Below are 20,743 nucleotides of genomic sequence, written 5' to 3'. Positions count from 1 at the left end.
TGTGGTGGATTTAAAGGGACGAGTTTTCCCATCACAATGCGCATAACCGAGGGGATAGGGGGAGGCCATGTCACCGGCCAATTGGATCTCCTGCTACAGTCATCCCAAAGACTCAGACCCATAGCTGCCTAACCTCCAGCATTCTGCAGGAGACTCCCTGACATAGCAGCAATCTCCCTCTCTCCCTCATTAGTCTAGCAATCTCCCTCATGTCACCTAGTCCACATTACACTGTTAAATTTGTTGGGGAAAAAAGGAATGAGAGATAGATACATTTACATTGCATCATCAGCACCATTTCCCAGCACTTTACCAAGTATAGTATCTCTTACTAACTGCTTTGGGGCTCATCTACATTTGGATATAAGTCATTTTAAAAAGATTCCTCTCAGATGTAGCAGTACACACCCACACTTCTAGGTGCCACATTCACAATCTCTTTTCACAATCTCTCCATATATGGATATAGCCATGCCAGGACTGGATTAAGGGGGGGGGGGGGCGGGGGCACAGGGGGTCAGTGCCCCTGGGCCCCCCTCTATCTAGGGGCCCCTGTGTTTTTTTTATGAAGCTAAAGGTTTTGTGCATGGGAGTTAGGTAGTGCTGCAGCTTTGCCTATCTGCCAATGATTAATGGTGCTGAGCATTGGGAGCCAAGGCACACTGACTGCACAAGTGTGCAGTGCATTACTGGGCGTTGACTAAGTCCCATGAGACTTTGCACAAGAGGTCAGAGGCTGAGAGGCTTGTGCTAAGCTCTGCTTGGTGGAGCTCATCATATGTTTCTCAGGCCCATGGAGGACAGGAGAAGCAGCAGCCTCGTCATGGGAGGGTTTTTAATTAGAGGCAGCGCTGAGCCTGTCAGGGCTCCTACAGAGTAAGGTACAGAGGGACAAGCACAGGATTTTCATGTGGTATTTTATATATAAAGTATGTTTATATTAACACCCCCCCCCCCCCCCCCCGCAGTTACCCATTGACCAAGTTTATACTGCCTTTAAGGTGGACATACACACGCAGATTTATCTGAAGATCTGTCTGGTTGGAACAAAAACATGGTTATGGAGGAGAGCACATGACAGTTGACCATTTGCTTGGAAATGCTGGAAAACTGACAAACTGTCACTCATCCATAACCATGTTTTTGTTCCAACCAGCCAGATCTGAAGATAAATCTTACTAGTGTATGGGCACGTTTACTCTGTGTTTTGACAGTGTAATATTCTCCCATGCAGTTTGCTGCCAGTAATGAGCCATGCCCTTTGGATGGAGCATGACACACCCCCTCAATGGGGCGCCATGCAAAATTCTACTAGCAATTGTATTCTCCCTGAAACTAGTTTTCAAAAGTAGGCAAGTATGCTCAGCCATCCTAAACTGTGGCTATGTGGACACGGCCTGAGTGAATTGGGGATCTGATCTATCTGATCTACAATGTTAATTAGTGCTAGCATAATTAGATTAATCTGGTGAATATAACAATTGTTCCCCTCCCAGCAAAGGTAATAAAGTTTTAATTTTTTCGATTTCATTCTAACTAATTGTAATTACAGGGTGGCCACCAGATGGCGGTGCAGAGCTGAGGAATCTATATATTAATAGAGTAACCGCTGCTTGCCTACCTGACCCTCCCCATGAGGGAGACAATGCTCTGTTCCTGGACTTTCCTGGTAATGTAGGATTGCCATCACCTGTGGTGAAACACCTTTCTTGAACACCTTCAATTACCTAGCTCCTCACAGGTGATGGCAATCCTACATTACCAGGGAAGTCCAGGAACAGAGCATTTTCTCCCTCATGGAGAGGGTCAGGTAGGCAAGTATGTTTAAATAAACATGATTATTGTGAGTAACTTATTTCTAGGGTGCAGTTGCAGGAGCAGGGCACATCATATACCTAATTAAGGGCTGGATGCACTAAGCTTCAATAGTGATGGAGAGTGATAAACAGCCAGCCAATCAACTCCTACCTGCCATGTCACAGACTGTGTTTGAAAAAAAATGTCAGGCAGGAGCTGATTGGCTGTCTGTTTATCACTCTCTTATCACTTTTGAAGCTTAGAGAATCTGGCCCGAAAACTCTTGGTCCATACATTTGCATAATTAAACTGGTGTAAATCGATTGCTTTGCTTTGGAGCTATGGGGCAAAACGTGCAAGTGCCAGATGACCTGGAACATGTGACCTGCTGGTTGGTCTGGAAACTCACAGTTATGTGCAGCCACCCACTAAGCAGGGATACTACAAGTGCTGGGCCACACATAATGGCCAAGCAGGTTCAGCAGGATCTGCTTGGCCGAAAGAAGCCTGCATAAGGACTCCTATGTGGCCGCCCACACATTTGCAGACAGATAATTATGCAACATATAATAAACGGTAGGGCAGCAAGGACTGTGTAATGGTTAGCATTACTGCCTTACAGCACTGAGGTCATGGGTTCGATTGCCACCATGACCCTAACTGTATAGAGTTTGTATGTTCTCCCCGTGCTTGCGTGGGTTTCCTCCGGTTTCCTCCCACAATCGAAAATATACTGGTAGGTTTATTGGCTCCAAACAAAACACACACAACAATGTCTGTGTGTGCGTGTACATGTGGTAGGGTATATAGAGTGTAAGCTGCACTGGGGCAGGGACGGATGTGAGTGTTCAAATATTCTTTGTATAGCGCTGCGGAATATGTGTGCGCTATATAAATAACTGGTAATAATAATAGACCACACCGTGCAATTTAAGACCATGAAAAGTAAAATCGTTTTGAATCATATATTTATTAAAGTATCAAAAACACAAAAAAACCCTCATAATATAAAACTGGCAATAAAGTACCTAATTTCGATAATTTGCCATGAACATACATTAAAACATGCAATTCCTCACATCTGTAATATCGTGAGCAACTTAAAAACTTAGTACCACAACGATAATTGAACCTGCAGATGTTACATAAAGTGAAAAATATATATATATTTATACATATATAGTGCTAACTAGATTAACATACATGCCAGTAACACATGGGACTAACAAAGGCCAAACTAGATTACACGACGCCTGCGTCACATGTAATAGATTGGGATATATATTATATATAATAGGAACCATATGATTACTTGACAGAGATGCGTCTTTGGGTGACGGGAGAGAAAAGTTACCCCATAAAATCCACCTGTGAGACATCCCTGCAGAATTAATTCTAGAAAATATAAAATTCTGACATCTAGATAACGACGTTCTAGATGCCAGCCGCCCTCGGGGCTGTGCTGCGTAATATCATCATAGGATAGAATTACTAAAACTTGTAAAATAAATAAATTAGAAACAGTTTAGGTGTCACCATGGCAACCAAACAGATTTACCTAGTAGGTTCTGGATTTTTTTTAAACTTTAGTTAATCTATCCTGAAATTTTCTTTCTTGCGTAAATGCTGAAGCGCAGGGGATGAACTGGCGGGTAGAGGGTTCCCCACTCTCCAACACCCCAAAAAAAGTTATACAGAAGCATAAAAACACAAATAAAAAGTGTATTCTGGCTTTATTCAATAGGGTCCGTTTCTGCAAGAGACTGACCTGTACCACCTCGGCTTTCACTGGCTGCGAAAAGGAGTTGCTCCCTGCATGCTACCATATTTCTGTTATAGTCTCATACCTCACTGTAATTCTCCTTCGCCACTACCACGGCAGTTGGAGATGATGTAATCGCCAAGCACCGGCAGAGACTGCCCCTGTGTGCAGTTTGAACAGCGCCGACATAGAAATAACATGGGTCAGAGCAGAAGGGAATGTTGTCTGTCTCGGATTGGAACCACATTCCAATTACCAGATCAGACTCGGGATTGTGGTGGAAAAGGGCATGAACAGAGCATGTTCATGGCGGTTCTGGCTCCGGGGACATACAATCTCGCTACAATAATTCTTTTGGCAAAAAAAACTAATAAATTAAAAAAACAGGCAGACTCCACTCAGCGGAGATATAGATCATGTCTGGCAAAGGCCCGAACGCTCGCAGTCTACGCAGCATTTAATGTTAGCAGGTTTGGTTCCAGTTTCGCAGTTTTCATTCATTCCAGCTGACAAGGGCCCTTATTCAGATCGCAGTACAAATTTGTTCTTAAAATGGTCAAAACCATGTGCACTGCAGGTGGGGCAGATGTAACATGTGCAGAGAGAGTTCAATTTGGGTGGGATGTGTTGAAACTAAAATTTAAATTGCAGTGTAAAAATAATGCAGCCAGTATTTACCCTGCACATAAACAAAATAACCCACCCAAACCTAATGCTCTCTGCACATGTTACATCTGTCCCACCTGCAGTGCACATGGTTTTGCCCATTTTGAGTACAAATTTGTACTGCGATCAGATCTGAATAAGGGCCAAGGTCACACATACTCTCAGAGCAGGACAATGAGATCTCCATCCACATAACACACATCCCAACACTTCTGTTACAGAATATAAAAGTCACACGTTAGCGCGGCGTCTGGCGCATATTCCTGCATTGCGTGGACAAGTCACGTCTGAGGTAATTTGGCTCAATATTGTACGTTAAAACAGCACGTTGCAAAATTCATTAGAAACTCAATGGTTTAGGACTTCCAAAACATTTCCCGATACCCTGCAATACTCCACCCCCATCATATTGATCATATCAAGTTCACTTCGGCTCTAGTGGAACTGCAAATCCCAGCATGCCCCACAAACCTGTTTTACTGTGATGTGTAGTCCTGCCACTGGAGGAGCCACCATTTGCCAACCTTAATTGTTTATTTCCCTGTATTTTAATACTTTGTGATCCTATTTCTCATTTGGTAATGGTTGACCCTAAGGGCCCACGTACTGGCCTCCGAGTACTGAAGGTTGCCGGCCTTTTGTAAGATTCGGGTCAATTGTTTTTAAAGCAGCAATCATTTACCAGGTCGAAGCCAATATGGTTTTGCTTTGCAGATGTTTGCTGCTTTAAAAATAAATAAATCAAAACGTCCGACTCGCAGAAAAGTCCCGCACCTCCGGAACTAGCCAGCCATTACATTTAGCAGTCATTTGACTGGAATTCAGAATTTTAAGCAGCATTTTAACAATGATTAGAACAAATCAGCAAACATCGAATTGAAATGTGTGGGAGGGGTCTCATTTATGAAGTACGCACGCTGGCCTATATAGTCTTTATGTGGGCTTGTCGCGACACATTTGCAGGCAGCCTGTATGATCGCTAATCACCAATGCTACAAGTGTAACTTCATGAGTCCCGTTAGGAAATGGCTGACCCACTATCTGAATTTATACAATGGAAAAAAATATATGCATCTAGTACGGTCGTTCTCAAACTGGGTTCTCGGGACCCCACACAGTTCACGTTTTACAGGTTACCCTACAGGTGCACTCATTACCGACTGACACTTTAAAAAGATCCAAAGGTGGAGCCAATTATTTCACTTGATTCTGTGAGGAGACCTGCAAAACATGCACTGTGTGTGGTCCTGAGGACCGACTTTGAGAACTTGTGATCTAGTAGGTCTAAATATTCATTTGTTTTCTACTGCTTCCTACACAAACGTGTCCTAATTGTCTATGTACAGGATGTCCATGGACGTTGGATCCTGGGCGTAGAGGTGCGGATTGCTGACGTAGATGAGTTTTTATGGAGGAAATACAATGGATCAGTGGCATTGAGGGGTTAATGCTGCAGCAGCGGGGCTGGCAGTAATTGCCCAACCAGTTCCTTGTGTCACTTTACTTATCTATATAACTTGCAGGCTGACGTTCTCAACATTTCCACTCTTACACGCATGCACAGCTTCCTCATTACTGTTAATGTAGCAACCTGCATATCAGCCCCGCCTTCATCCACGTATCCCGCCCCAACAGTGATGCACTGCACTAAGTATACAACCGCACGATTATCAAGAGATTTGGTGCTGGGTGAAAATGATGGGCGTGGCCGTTTTGCGAGTCGGGCCAATGAGAATGCAGCTTATCAATCCATCAAGAACTAATGTAGTCACAACTGAGCTGATAGGCTGACTGGTGATCCAACCCGCAAGATGGCAGCCTCCACAACACGTACATATCACGAATCCATTTTTGTGTGATGACCACACGGAAAAATTGGAGAATAAATTAATTCAAATCTAAACAGAAAGAAAATAATTCCTAAGAATTACAATGTTGAAGAAATGTGCACCATCCGCAGACAACGCTAAGGCAGTTCATCGGACGTTCCCGTCCCCCGAAATACTTTTGTGGGTTTCCTGCTGCTTGGCAGCAATTCTTTATTGCTTCCAAAACACTTCAATGGTTTTCGATTCTCTCCGCTGCCAGCAACAAATACAACAATTGCACAGAGTGTCGCGTGAAGGCCATAGTGTCGCCACAAGAAGAGCCGCCAACACCCCGAGGCGTAGAGCACATGGCGGACATCCAGCGAATGTTCTATCCTTTCACTTGCTATCCCCCCAATAACACAGGCTGCCCCTTCGGGCAGAGATCCTGCAGTTATAAGGGTCTCTGATGCGCTTCGGGCCCCTGAGGGCCCAAGGAAGTTTCTGAAGTTCAACTTTCTTTACAATACAGTCACGCTCAGTTCACTCCCTCAGTCACTAAGCTCTGGAGGGTGCCATCTTTGATTTGCTGAATGAAAAGGTTCCGTTCATCCTCTGGCGTCCTGCCGTTCTGGGCCCGGACGATGCAAGTGGGCCGATGCAGGTTCAGCATGTATATTAAGTGTTGCTTCTCCGTCTTCAGCTCCTCGATTTGGGCTTTCAGGTCTGCATTAATAGATTCCAGTTTCTCAGATTCCTTAAGAAAAGGGAAACAAGGTAAGTCATTAGCAGCAAGCCTACAGCAGACCAATCAGCACAGCCAGATAAACAGTGCCTGACAGTAGGGGGAGCATTACTTAGGGATGGCCATAAAAGATTCCCCCTCCAAAAGGTGTTTGGACACACCCTAACACCCATGGAGCTGTGCCCCCAGATTCTGATTGAGCCACAGTCAAAGAAAAGGGTTAACCATCGGTTGGATAACCATCAATGGTTATCCATCGTATAATTGGTTACCTTCAGTGACTACTTGCAAAATCACCATCATTGGTAAAACGACACCAATGGCCATTCCTATCGTAACTTTCATTTTCTATCCTGCAATAAGTGCTACAGCCAGCAGGTGGGGCTGTGCAACAACAAAGTATTCTATGAAGGAATAAGATTCTCTAAGCTTCAAAAGTGATAAAATGGAGAGTGATAAACAGCCAGCCAATCAGCTCCTGTCTGACATTTTTCAAACACAGTCTGTGACATGGCAAGTAGAAGCTGATTTATCACTCTCCATTTTATCACTTTTGAAGTTTAGAGAATCTGGCCTTAAGTAACAAATCTGTTATCAGGGACAGGTTAAAGGTATAAGATGGATTTCTCCCGTACGCCGGGTCTTTATTGGGTCCAGTGGTTGCTTAGTAATCTATTTATCGAAAACAAATAAGCATCATACACACTTAAGGAGTCCCCACAGACGCCGATATTGGCCGGGGACAAGCGGGCCGCAACAGTCATGCTGCGAATGCACTATGACCATCGTTAATGAGGAATCCCTCACCTGAACATGTTCAGGTGAGGGAGGGGGTGTTATGCACGGGAGCACACATCGCATACCCTCCAACATGACCCATTCCATTAGGTACAAAATGCTCTGTTCCTGGACTTCCCTGCCAGTGGCAGTTACAGAGGTTGGACTCCAGCACAGTCCAAAATTCAAAGAGAGGGGTCACATCAACCGTCAGTGAGTCCAGGATGGTGATGTTTGAGGTGGCAGTAGATGTGGCTCCCCTTTTTGAATATTGGACAGTGGTGCAGTCCCACCTCTGTAACTGTCACTGGCAAGGAAGTCCAGAAACAGACCATTTTGTACCTAATGGAAGGAGGGTATGGCATCGTTAACGATATGGATTGGACGTACCAGAAAACCCTTTGAACGATATTGTGAACAATATCACCTAGTGTGTATGGGGCTTCAGACATTCAGTCTGGAAATAGGAATGTACTTTTTAACCAAGTCATTTCAGGGTTAATGGTCTAAGATGGGAGTTGCCCATAGCAACCAATTAGATTCTAGCTATTATCTTCTCATAGGTGCTAAATAAATAAGTCACATCTGAATGGTTGCTATGGGCAACATCCCATCTTCACTATAACTCCTATCTTAGTAAATTTAGTAAATGTCTACCCCTCAGAGTTGCATAATTAAATCAGTGACCCCATTGACTAGAGAGGCAGCCATTTTGAAAACACATCTCAGGTTCTAACAAACTGATAGGCTACATTCTCAAAATGGCCACCACCGATGTGCACAGGTTGCACTGTCAGAGGTAATGCAGAAGTACAGGTGCGTAAACATTAGCCGATTATTGTTAACGATATGCACGATAACAAGATCATTACCGATATTTTCATGCTTATCAGCTAATGTGTACACACTATATCGTTTGCTCAGAGAGTTCCAGCAAGTTCATGGTGAATGGTTAATGATATTGTTCATGGACAATATCGGCTAAGGCGTCAGACGGCGGACAAGGGACAGAGGAATGTGCCCGCATGTATGACGTTCTCTCACCTTCTGCAAACTTTCCGTTCTCTCCTTTTTCTTGTTTCTGCACTTTGCAGCTGCGACCTTGTTTCGCTCTCGCCTCCTTTTCTTCCGATCGTCTTCCTCCGGCACATACTGAAAAAGGAACAGGAGATGGTCACTGAATCAGGCGACATTCTCAGGGAACGATATTATGATGCTAGTGGCTAAGGGACCCTACTGTAGGGCAACACTGTACTCCCCAGAAAGGAACGGTATTGCCAGTGAAACTATGGGGGTAATTCAGGTTGGTTTGCAAAGAAAACTCCTTCTTTTATGGACAAAACCATATGCACTGCAGATGGGGCAGATGTAACAGGTGCAGAGAGAGTTAGATTTCAGTGAGTTATTTTGTTTCTGTGCAGGGTAAATACTGGCTGCTTTATTCTTACACTGCAATTTAGATTTCAGTTTGAACACACCCCACCCAAATGTAACTCTCTGCACCTGTTACATCTGCCCCCCTGCAGTGCAGCATGGTTTTGTCCATTGGAGACGGATTTTGCTTTTGCAAACCAACCAGAATCAGGACCTATGTCCTCTGCAACAAGTGAGACAGTAGCTGGCCACAGATGAGGCTTCTGAGAAGTGATACTAGCTGTATGAAGGGTTCGGTTCCTGCTCAGTCGGCAGAAGTGATGTAGTGTTCACTTAAACATGTAACCTGCTCGTTATTGGACAGTCTATAACTGCGGCTGGACGCCAGAACTATACTGGCGAGGAGCGACAGTCAATACATCAACATGAGCTTTTCCCTTATTTGTTGTCCCAAATTTCGATGTAAGTCGACATGGACGCAGTATCAATGTCCCGCTCGCCATGCTACGAGTGTGTCACCTCACTGCGCTTGCCAAGAATTGGCACTATTTACGCCCTATCACAGAACGGCTACAGCAGAAGTCTACGCATCGCTACAACGCACCTCTCTCTTCGCAACGGACATCTCTATGGGCCTGTCCGCTACAATGACGTTGTCCAGCGAGCATGGCGGTCGGCTGGCCAGCCGCTTGTTCTGGATGGCGAACCTCAGTTCTTCTTTAACCAGGGGAGTTAGGTTGGTGAAGTCTTCAAAGGCAAAGGCCATTGTTGGGGACAGACATGGTACGATGGCGGTGGCGCTGACCTCCGCAGCCATTCCTTGTCCTGGGTGTTGCAGCATCATTTTTCTGAAAAGCAAAAAAATAATTGCATCATTATTCAGGAGGTAGCTCGGTCCTGAACCTAGCCTGTAAAGGAATGATTAGCAAGGCTTGTCATGCGCAGAGTTATGGAAAGGGCGTCTCCAAACCGGCCCATACAGCACAATGAGAAAGGCATTCGCCCCCTGTGACATTCGGCAAAAAAAAAAAACTTGTGTCCACCTTGATACTGTCCCCATGTTCCCGTCGATCCTTCACTTGCGGTCAACCAAGTTGAGACATTTAACTAGACGCCATAAACCACTAGTGGTCGACTATGGTATTATCATCCTAAACATGGTCAATACTCTCTCCCGGATCTGGGCGGGACATACCCCAACAAGCATGACACTTTATATATATATATATATAAATAAAAAGTGGAGTGTATGCATATGATACTCTTCGGGCCCCATTTATCATTGCATATGATAACTGGTGCTCAAGCCAATCAGCTCCCAACTGTCAGTTTTCAAACACGTAATGGTTAAGAGCTGATTGGCTGGAGCACCATTTATAATACACAACAAGTTTGATCACTTATTGGTAGATGAGCCCCTTAGTATGTAACATGGGTGGCGATTGGGCAGAGAGGCGATGTTCTAGGTCAGCGTCTATCTTACAGAACCCTGTGGGAGTTACACCAGTGAGGCAGAATAAAGTTACACAGGATCCATCCTGCTTTATTGGGTGGGTTTGGGGGGACAGTTGTGGGCGCATACTTCCTATAACAGATAACACAACTAGGGCACAACATAAAAGTGAAATAATGACATAAATCAGAGGCACGAGCCTCAGTAATGACACACGTCAGCCAGAAATCCTGCGCAGAGATATCGCTGTGCTCTCAGTGCAAAGGTCATCAGACGTATGTATATATAGCACTTTCTGGCTTATAATTACAGAAGCGGATATATTTTTAGCGCCAGATTAGTAATTAACCAGTTTGATTTGCAGACAGAGGTGTCTATGGTGCAACAGAAGGAGGAAGCCTGCTGCAGAACTACAAGTACCAGCATGGTCCCTGCACCATACAGCAAGGGGTTAGGATTGTTAACCTATCAGACTGCACCAAATCTGGGACCCCCGGTGATGATTCTGCAGTCGCTGCTTATGCCCCTACTTTATAATTATTTGTAACCTAAAAACAAATCATGTCCATGTCTTCAGTTATGGGTGACACCTATACACTGCCTGACATGAGGATACTGGTCTGCAATAAGGAAAGCTGATGATGACATGGGGATAATGCTGACAGTCAGCAGGTCACGGCCTCGCACTGACCCAGGGCGGTCTGACATGGCACTATTGCTGTATGGGAGAGGATACAGACCCAGTGTCTTGCGTCACCTCACCGCCTGGTTGTGTAACGGGCGCTGCCTGCAGTCAGCAACGAGGAAGGTGACGAATATATAGTGGGGACAGATGTCAGATGAGGTGTCACACTTCCCCACTACACTAATAGGGAACAAAGGTCCTTCAAAGTGAAAGCATTGAAGTGTAAAGAAAAGCCATCCCTCCCAAGGAGATCAGGCTACAGCTGTACCTGCGTATGTGGGGGGGTCTTGTCTTAGGGCACCAGCATTCATACACTCCATTATACGCGCCACTCCACTGGGCACCGCAAGGCCACCGCATTGTTCTGCAGCACTGAATGATATCCTGTTTTAAACAGCCTTCCTCCCTAGGTCGACCCAGTGTTGGTCGAGATACATTGAGTCAACACACAAGCCATATGTCGACACCTATAAAAGGGCGACATGGCTTATGTATACATGGAATTTGGGTCTACATGGGTTTTTTTTTGTGTCTATGTCAATGTACATCGATGTTGACACTGTATAAGTGTACCACGCTCGCTCGCCATGCTTTGGGGCTCTACACCCTAGTGCAGGGCTGGGCAACACCGGCCCTACAGATGTTGATGAACTACACATCCCAGCATGCCTTGCATCAGTTTCAGCATGGCCACATAGATGGATGGTAGGGAATGAAAACCCACCTTTAAAAAAAAATAAAAAATCCTTTTAAAAACATGTTGACTTTTGGCTGGTCCACCTATAGGTGTCGACTCAATGTATGTTGACTAAATATAGGTTGACCCAGCCACTGTATCCACCTCCTTGTTGATTCCCAGCATCACCTGGCTGCCCCCATCTCCCTCTCACATCCGTAACCCTCTTCAGTTTTCTTTTTTTATATTCTCATATAATAGCAAAAAGCTCATCAAACAAGGTGCCTGACTGCAATATGGAAGGTCATGTGTTTGAATACTAGATATGACAATGTATTGAAATGTGTACTTTAAATAGAGGAGGTTGTGACCAGAGGTCCTGGTATGACTGCTAAAAGTGTGATATAAAAGAAAGGATAATAAATGTCAAAGACCTCTCAAATTAGGCTTCATAGGATTCAGTGTGGTCACCAAAATGTCTAGTTATGGCTCTGGCCTTATCAAATCTTGTACAGAGACAAAGAAAAGTGGGGTAGAGTACCAGCCATTCTTCTCAAAACTGCCATATTTCAGGCTGAGTTTGAATGATGACAGTTAGGAGCTTTATCACTTGTCCAAGCTTTATTGAATCTGCCTCTTAATGCATTATATTGCCACTAGTTACCAGCGTGCCAAAATGACAGATCATCATTACAGTAATGTGGCGGTTGCCAGACCGCACAACACTTGAATTCCCCCCCATAGAGGTTAGGAGCAGTGTTAACTTTTTGTTTTATATAGGATCTAAGTTCATACAAAAAAATGACTATTAGAATAATTAAGAACAGGGGAGTTTCCCCAAGACAGGGGAGAAATGAATGATGGATTACTTGTAGGTCAGTACAATAATGATTCCATTATGCAAGTTTCATGTTTAATAAGGGAGATTTGTACGTTAGAACAACTGCGGATCTCCATAGCAACGTAAACAAAACACAACCAGAGAAGTTTTCTCATTTGATTTATCAACCTCGTGTTTGAGCCAATAGAGAAGTTTCAACAAATTTGTGATTTGTTCAAAGGAAAGTTTTTTGTTTTATGGATATAAAGTAAAAGATTTGTTATGATGCAGTCCCCCCCCCCCCCTCATTATTTGGTGTCAAGTTCAGAATTTTCGAACATTGCCAATCGGCTTTATCCACCCCAAGCTGATATGTGCGCAGCCAGGTGACAGCGAGTCCTGATGACAGATTACCAGTAACTTAGGGGCATATGTATCAAGCCCGATGAAGTGATAAAGCGGTGATAAAGTGGGAGGTGATAACGCACCAGCCAATCAGCTATGTTTGAAAAAAATGACAGATAGGAGTTGATAGGCTGGTGCCATATCACCACTTTATCACTTCACCAGGCTTAATACATCTGCCACTGAATTCTCCCCTTAGTAAGTTACTGACCAACTCTGTCATATGCTAGATGTTCCAAGTGGTCTTCATTAATATAGTCTGCAGACTTGTATTTGGAAGACAAAGATACCCCCGAACGCTACATCTGTGGGTGAGCAGGACACTCCTTATACCGCATTGCTCGCACCACGGTGACACAGCTAGATTGTCAGCTTAGGTTTCCGCAATGCTGCTGCAGTCTCACTATCTATCAGTTCTGTAATCAGGTCCCTGATACCCAACTTATCCAGTCGCTTGCAGCCTGATTCAGGCTTGATCATAGGTGAAGGCGTTCACACAATAATGGGAGGCTAGGGGCAGGCTGCAGCGATAAGCCCTACATTTTATAAGCGTCCCCATGAAAACGCTGGTCATTCCTCTGGGAGCAAAGGTGGGCCGATGCCTGTGTGGGGCAGGCGACTGACGTCACATGACTAGCGGCTGTAATAAAAGTCAGTCTAATTTTATTACCGTAGCGACAATCAAATGATTTCTCCTGCTGGCGGCAGAATTCTAGGGAAGGGATTTGGGTGCCAGTGGGGGGGCGGCCATTTGCAGGGCGGTGTTAAGGTGCTTGCTAGGCAACGGATATATGCTGCCTAGAGAGCTAACCTGAATCAGGCTTTTGGTGTGTACACTTTTTTTTTTTTTTGAGAAACCACACAACAGCATTATCCCAATCCACACCCGGCTTTTATCACAGACCCACTGAACCACCAGAAGCAATGAAATAACTGACTATTATAGAGTGATTCATAAAGTGGGGATAGCTATAGCAGGTGAGCGGTCAGACAGTCTTCTACGGTGTGTCAGGAGGTACAGAACTAAGGGACAGATTTAGCAAAGCCTGGAGAGAGATAACATACCAATCAGCTCATAGCTGCCATGTTACGCGCTCTTTCTTTCTACTTTATCTCTCACCAAGCTATGGGCGAGATAAAATGGAGAGATAGCTGCAAAATAAGTCTAAACTGCATCAGTGGTACAAATATCGACAACATCGGCATTTTCACTAAAGCTCATGGATGCGCAAATAATTCTCCAACAGTCCAAAAATCTGCACCTTTTATTGAATAGGTCTAATGCAAACGCCAATGAAAATTGGCTGTTGGCACTAATTGAATAACCCCTTAGTGTTTATTGATAAAAAATAAACTATTGACACTTAATCAATTAACAAAAATGCAAAGTGAATGAACAGAAGAGAAAACCATCACGTCAATATTTATTGTCCACACTTTCGGGGTGATTCAGACCTATTCGATATGCAGCATATTTGCTGACTAGCAAGCAGGTACTGTAATGCCTCCTAACCGAACGCCTGACCACCCGCCACCCGAATCTGCTCACAAGCATGTGGCTGAATGAATCATTTGATGGTTGGTCCCATCAAATGATTTTTTTCATTGTTCGTAAAGAAAATTCAGCCTGGACTCACGTTTCTCAAGTACACTTTCCAACGAATTTGTGGCGAATATCGACGTCATCCGCCCCAACCAGTCATCAACACGCCTGTCTTCGCAGGGGGACTGCCCAGTGTTTTCATGGCTGCAGCCATCATTTTTGTGGACACGCCCATGACACTGGGTGGTCCCCTGCATCCACCTCCTGCCCTTCCATCCTGAATTGAACTCGCCGAAGGCGTTTGATCCAGGAGTTTGCACATGCGCACATTCACGCATGCACTTAGCGAATGAACAAGAATAACCCCCTAAGTGCATCAGATGAGAGACTCATCATGCCTGTCAGGATTCCCTCCCCAACGCAGGACAAAGAGATAGATCTCACGAGCAGGGCCCTCTCTCCTCACGTGCAAGTGGGAGAAGCAGAAGAGAGGGGTCAGGCAGTTTCAGGAAGAGAACAGAGAGGCCATGATCAAGTCCACCACTGGGATTGGGTAAAAAACCCAATCCATACAGACTCTGAAGCACCGTGGAGATGGTAGTGCGGGTAACGGTCTATCCCCATCTCGGGGTGTCACATCCAGGGAACGTCTATGACAGCTGTCACTGGGCAGATGGGGAGAGAGATGACAGCCTCATTGTATGGTCAGGACCGTTATCGCATCCCCAGATCATATGGGAAGACCGTCGTCTTTCCCTCCTCATCTCCCCATAACTAAGGTATTGTCACCTGTGCTTAAACATGGATATCCCTTAAACCTGGACTGCTGTTTTGAGACCTGAGTTTTGGAGCCACTGATTAAAATATGACATGCACTAGAGTTACAATATAACCACATCTATAATAATCTACACTCTACAGAACATTTATAGGTACTTATGTAGTATCTGGGCGCCCGATTTTTTGATCAGGTCGGAAAAATCGCGTTTATCGCATCGCATGCAACCAAATCGCATGCAATGCGATTGACGCAATTTTCCATTGGATTCAATGTTAAATGGTCCCTGTTCATACCCCTCACTATCCAAGTGGGCATGGAGTTGATTTTATATAGCGTGGCGAGCGCAGCGAGCCTCGCGAGGGGACCCAGAATACATGTTAAGCTGCACTCGCCACCCTATATAAAATCAACTCCATGCCCACTTGGATAGTGGGGGGTATGAACCATTTAACATTGAATCCAATGGAAAATCGCGTCGATCGCATCGCATGCGATTTGGTTGCATGCGATGGACGCAATTTTTCGGGAATTGCATCTGATTGTATGCCTTAAGTTAAGGCATACAATCAAAAAATCGGGAGCCCAGATACTACATAAGTACCCATTTATAATAACACTAATAATTACCCTCACCATATAACATGCACTGTATATATAAGGAGTCCTATATACAGTATAACATCTATAGTACTCTACACTGTATATAACAGCTATGATAACCTGCATCGTATATAACAGTATAATGACCTGCACTGTATACAACAGCTATAATAACCTGCACTGTATACGACAGCTATAATAACCTGCACTGTATATAACAGCTATAGTACTCTACACTGTATATAACATCTATAATAACCTGCACTGTATACAACAGTATAACAACCTGCACTGTATACAACAGTATAATAACTGCACTGTATATAACATCTATAATAACCTGCACTGTATACAACAGTATAATAACCTGCACTGTATACAACAGTATAATAACTGCACTGTATATAACATCTATAATAACCTGCACTGTATACATCAGTATAATAACTGCACTGTATACAACAGTATAATGACCTGCACTGTATATTACAACTATAATAACCTGCACTGTATATAACAACTATAATAACCTGCACTGTATATAACAGCTATAACAACCTGCACTGTATACAACAGTATAATAACCTGCACTGTATACAACAGTATAATAACCTGCACTGTATATTACAACTATAATAACCTGCACTGTATATTACAACTATAATAACCTGCACTGTATATAACAGCTATAACAACCTGCACTGTATACAACAGTATAATAACTGCACTGTATACAACAGTATAATAACTGCACTGTATATAACATCTATAATAACCTGCACTGTATACAACAGTATAATAACTGCACTGTATACAACAGTATAATGACCTGCACTGTATATTACAACTATAATAACCTGCACTGTATACAACAGCTATAATGATATGCACTGTATACAACATGTATAATAACCTGCACTGTATATAACAGCTATAATAATATGCACTGTATACAACATGTATAATAACCTGCACTGTATATAACATACTCTACACTGTATATAACAGCTATAATAATATGCACTGTATACAACATGTATAATAACCTGCACTGTATATAACAGCTATAATAATATGCACTGTATACAACATGTATAATAACCTGCACTGTATACAACAGTATAATAACTGCACTGTATATAACATCTATAATAACCTGCACTGTATATAACATCTATAATAACCTGCACTGTATATAACAGCTATAACAACCTGCACTGTATACAACAGTATAATAACTGCACTGTATATAACATCTATAATAACCTGCACTGTATACAACAGTATAATAACTGCACTGTATACAACAGTATAATGACCTGCACTGTATATTACAACTATAATAACCTGCACTGTATACAACAGCTATAATGATATGCACTGTATACAACATGTATAATAACCTGCACTGTATATAACAGCTATAATAATATGCACTGTATACAACATGTATAATAACCTGCACTGTATATATCATACTCTACACTGTATATAACAGCTATAATAATATGCACTGTATACAACATGTATAATAACCTGCACTGTATATAACAGCTATAATAATATGCACTGTATACAACATGTATAATAACCTGCACTGTATATAACAGCTATAATAGCCTGCACTGTATACAACACTATGATGACCTGCACTGTATATTACAACTATAATAACCTGCACTGTATATTACAACAATAATAGCCTGCACTGTATATTACAACTATAATAACCTGCACTGTATATTACAACTATAATAACCTGCACTGTATATTACATCTATAACCTGCACTATATTACAGTATAACACAGAAAAGGTCCCATATAAAAACATGTGCTGTAGAACTTTTAACAACCTACAAGTTCCCAGACAACAACAATAACTATGGTATAAACACATCCACATAGCAACACACAACCTGTAGTGTATCTGCCCCAACATCTTCCACAGCTGCCTTATTCTGCGGAGGGGGCAGGGGAAGTTAGAGGAAGCTGTCAGTAATTAGGGGTATTGGGGTATATCAGGTCAGGTAACAATGTAACACTATAACCCCAGTGATACAAAAGGTAACAAAGTAACACTATAACCCCAGTGATACAAAAGGTAACAAAGTAACACTATAACCCCAGTGCTCCAAAAGGGTAACAATGTAACATTATAACCCCAGTACAAAAACACTAACTCCAGTGCTCCAAAAGGGTAACAATGTAACATTATAACCCCAGTACAAAAACACTATAACTCCAGTAACAATGTAACACTATAACCCCAGTACAAAAACACTATAACTCCAGTAACAAAGTAACACTATAACCCCAGTAACAAAGTAACACTATAACGCCAGTGAAAAAAAGTTACACTGAATCCTAGTGCTCCAAAAGGGTAACAATATAACCCCAGTACAAAAACACTATAACTCCAGTAACAAAGTAACACTAAACACTATAACCCCTGTAACAAAGTAACACTATAACCCCAGTAACAAAGTAACACTAAACACTATAACCCCTGTAACAAAGTAACACTATAACCCCAGTAACAAAGTAACACTATAACCCCAGTAACAAAGTAACACCATAACACCAATGATACAAATGGTAACAATGTAACACTATAACCCCAGTAACAAAGCAACACTATAACTCCAGTAACAAAGTAACACTATATAAAGTGGTCTATGTACTAAGCCTTCGAGAGAGGTGGTGGAGAGAGATAAAGTTCCAGCCATCATCTCCGCCTTACAATGTTACAGCTGTGTTTGAAAAACTGACAGGTATAAGCTGATTGGCTGGAACTTTGTCTCTCTCCATCGTCTTTCTATTAGTACATAGACCCCAAATTAACATCAGTCACACAACAAAGGAACACCACAACTCCAGTGATACAAGCGGTAATAATGTAACAGTATAACGCAATCGCACAGGAGCTAACAAAGTAGCACTATAATAACCCCATCAGGGTGAGAGGAGAGTGCGGCACCGGGGGGCAGTTAGTAGACAGCGGGGCAGTTAATAGAAAGCGGAACAGTTATTAGAGAGCGGGGCAGTGACAGGGAGAAAGTTACAGAAGAGTCTCTAAATGACTCATGGGGTATCCCGGAGTTTGAGGGAGCACAGTTGTGGGGTGAGGGTGTACAGCTGTGGGGTGAGGGGGGGACAGTTGGTATGTGAGGGATGCACATCTGGGGGTGAAGTGATAAAGTTGGGGAGCAGCAGGACGGGTGAGGGATGAAGTGATAAAGTTGTGGACCAGGAGCCCTCAGAGTCCGGCTTACCTGCTGTGTGGTGCTGGGGGCACTGGCAGACAAAGCCCCCGGCTCTGGCAGCAGAGGAGGTCCGTGTGCCCGGCGCTGCTCTCTCTCTCTCTCTCCCAGGCTGGGAGTTGCATCACCCCCTTATATAGTGGAGGGGGCAGTTCTGGAATGCTGGCCCGGCCTTACGTCATTCTAAGAATAGTCCCGGCCGGTGATGCAAGCTGGGGAGGCGGGCCCGGGAGCAGGAGCCACACACACTGGGGGAAGCCTGTCTCCAGAGCTCGGCGGTTGCCGCTGGGTGAGGCCGGCGTGTCATCCACGGGAGCCTGTGGCCCTGTGTGTACGGGAGGCGCGGACAGAGGGGGTGCCACTCCCCTGCACCCGGCAGCAGCAGAATAGCCCGCGGGCGGCTTGCTGCATAATCTGTGCCCGATACAGCCGCTCTCACCCCCCTCGCTCTGTCTCTCACCCACTTTCACTTGCCCTCATCTCTCCCTCTCTCATTTCCACTCTCTTTCTCTCCTCTGACCCCATTCCCCCCCCCCCCCTTTCTCCCCCTTTCTCCCACTTTGACTTCCCTTTTCTCCCCCTTCCTCTCTCTCCTTCTCTGTCCCCCTCCCTCTCTGTCCCCCACTCCCCCTATCTCTCTCCCTTTCTCCCACTTTCACTTCCCCTCTATCTCTATCCCTCTCTCCCCCCATCTCCCTCTCTATCTCTTTCACTTGCCCTCCTCTCCCCCTCCCTCTCTCCCTTTCTCCCACTTTCACTTCCCCTCTCTATCTCTCTTTCACTTGCCCTCCTCTCCCTCTCCTTCTCTGTCCCCCATCTCTCTCTCTCTCCCTCTCTGCCCCCCCCCCCCTCCCCCCTCACTCTCTCTCCTTCTATGTCCCCCTCTCCCATTTCCTCGTTCCCTTCTCTCTTTCTGTATAAACATCATATATAGCATGTCTGTATGTGTCTAGGTCAGTTTCCCACATGGAAGTCCATTTGTATTATCTGTACCCGCCAAGCATACACATAACACTCTATACGCTCACTTTGTGCATTGCTGTAGTGTATCACCCTCATTGCTTTATATGCTTCATCCAGACAGTCCAGTATAACCCCTCACCCTGTGTCTTTAATTTCAATTAACACCAAGTGCCCACTACTCTGCCAGGGGCAGTGCCACGCTGTACACATTGGTGCCTCTGTTGCCACATGTAGGCCTCCCAGGAGGTGGTTACAGTGTCAATAATTGGAGCAGAAGAAAAAAAACCCTATTGTAGCAATAAACCTAATATTTCCTTGACAGGAGGACCCTATAGATCAGGCATTCCCAACCACGGTCCTCAAGGCACACCAACAGTGCAGGTTTTGTAGATATCCAGGCTTGAGCACAGGTGACTTAATTAGTATCTGAGGGATTCTGATTAAACCATCTGTGCTGAAGCCTGGATATCACTAAAACCTGCACTGTTGGTGTGCCTTGAGGACCGTGGTTGGGAAAGCCTGCTATAGATAGATAGAACCCATATATATTGACCCAATATTATATGTCTAAATATATATATTAAAATATAAACATATAGAGGGAGAGAGATTTAATGTGTTATAATC

General features: G+C 44.0%; 1 protein-coding gene across 1 annotated transcript; it reads right to left on the bottom strand.

The window, feature by feature from the left end:
- Positions 1–2,748: 2,748 nt before the first annotated feature.
- On the bottom strand, positions 2,749–19,596 carry ATF3 (activating transcription factor 3). Its single transcript, XM_083175608.1, has 4 exons — positions 19,166–19,596; positions 9,534–9,777; positions 8,600–8,707; positions 2,749–6,790 (listed from the first exon to the last, which is right to left on the bottom strand). The coding sequence occupies exons 1-4, from the start codon at positions 19,276–19,278 to the stop codon at positions 6,572–6,574; spliced, it is 684 nt and encodes a 227-aa protein (XP_083031734.1). The 5' UTR covers positions 19,279–19,596; the 3' UTR covers positions 2,749–6,571.
- Positions 19,597–20,743: the final 1,147 nt, after the last annotated feature.

The sequence above is a fragment of the Crinia signifera genome, chromosome 3 (assembly GCF_055691185.1).
Source record: "Crinia signifera chromosome 3, ASM5569118v1, whole genome shotgun sequence".
In the NCBI taxonomy this organism is placed as follows: domain Eukaryota; kingdom Metazoa; phylum Chordata; class Amphibia; order Anura; family Myobatrachidae; genus Crinia; species Crinia signifera.
The sequence above is the reverse complement of the archived record's forward strand: the minus strand, read 5'-3'. Positions and strand labels throughout refer to the sequence as shown.

Excerpts from the sequence above, each read along its gene's own strand:
- ATF3 (XM_083175608.1), bottom strand. The coding sequence starts at position 19,278 with ATGCAACTCCCAGCCTGGGAGAGAGAGAGAGAGAGCAGCGCCGGGCAC. Across the intron at positions 9,778-19,165 it reads CCCCCAGCACCACACAGCAG|AAAAATGATGCTGCAACACC; the intron begins GTAAGCCGGACT and ends TTTGCTTTTCAG. Across the intron at positions 8,708-9,533 it reads TGTCCGTTGCGAAGAGAGAG|TATGTGCCGGAGGAAGACGA; the intron begins GTGCGTTGTAGC and ends TTCCTTTTTCAG.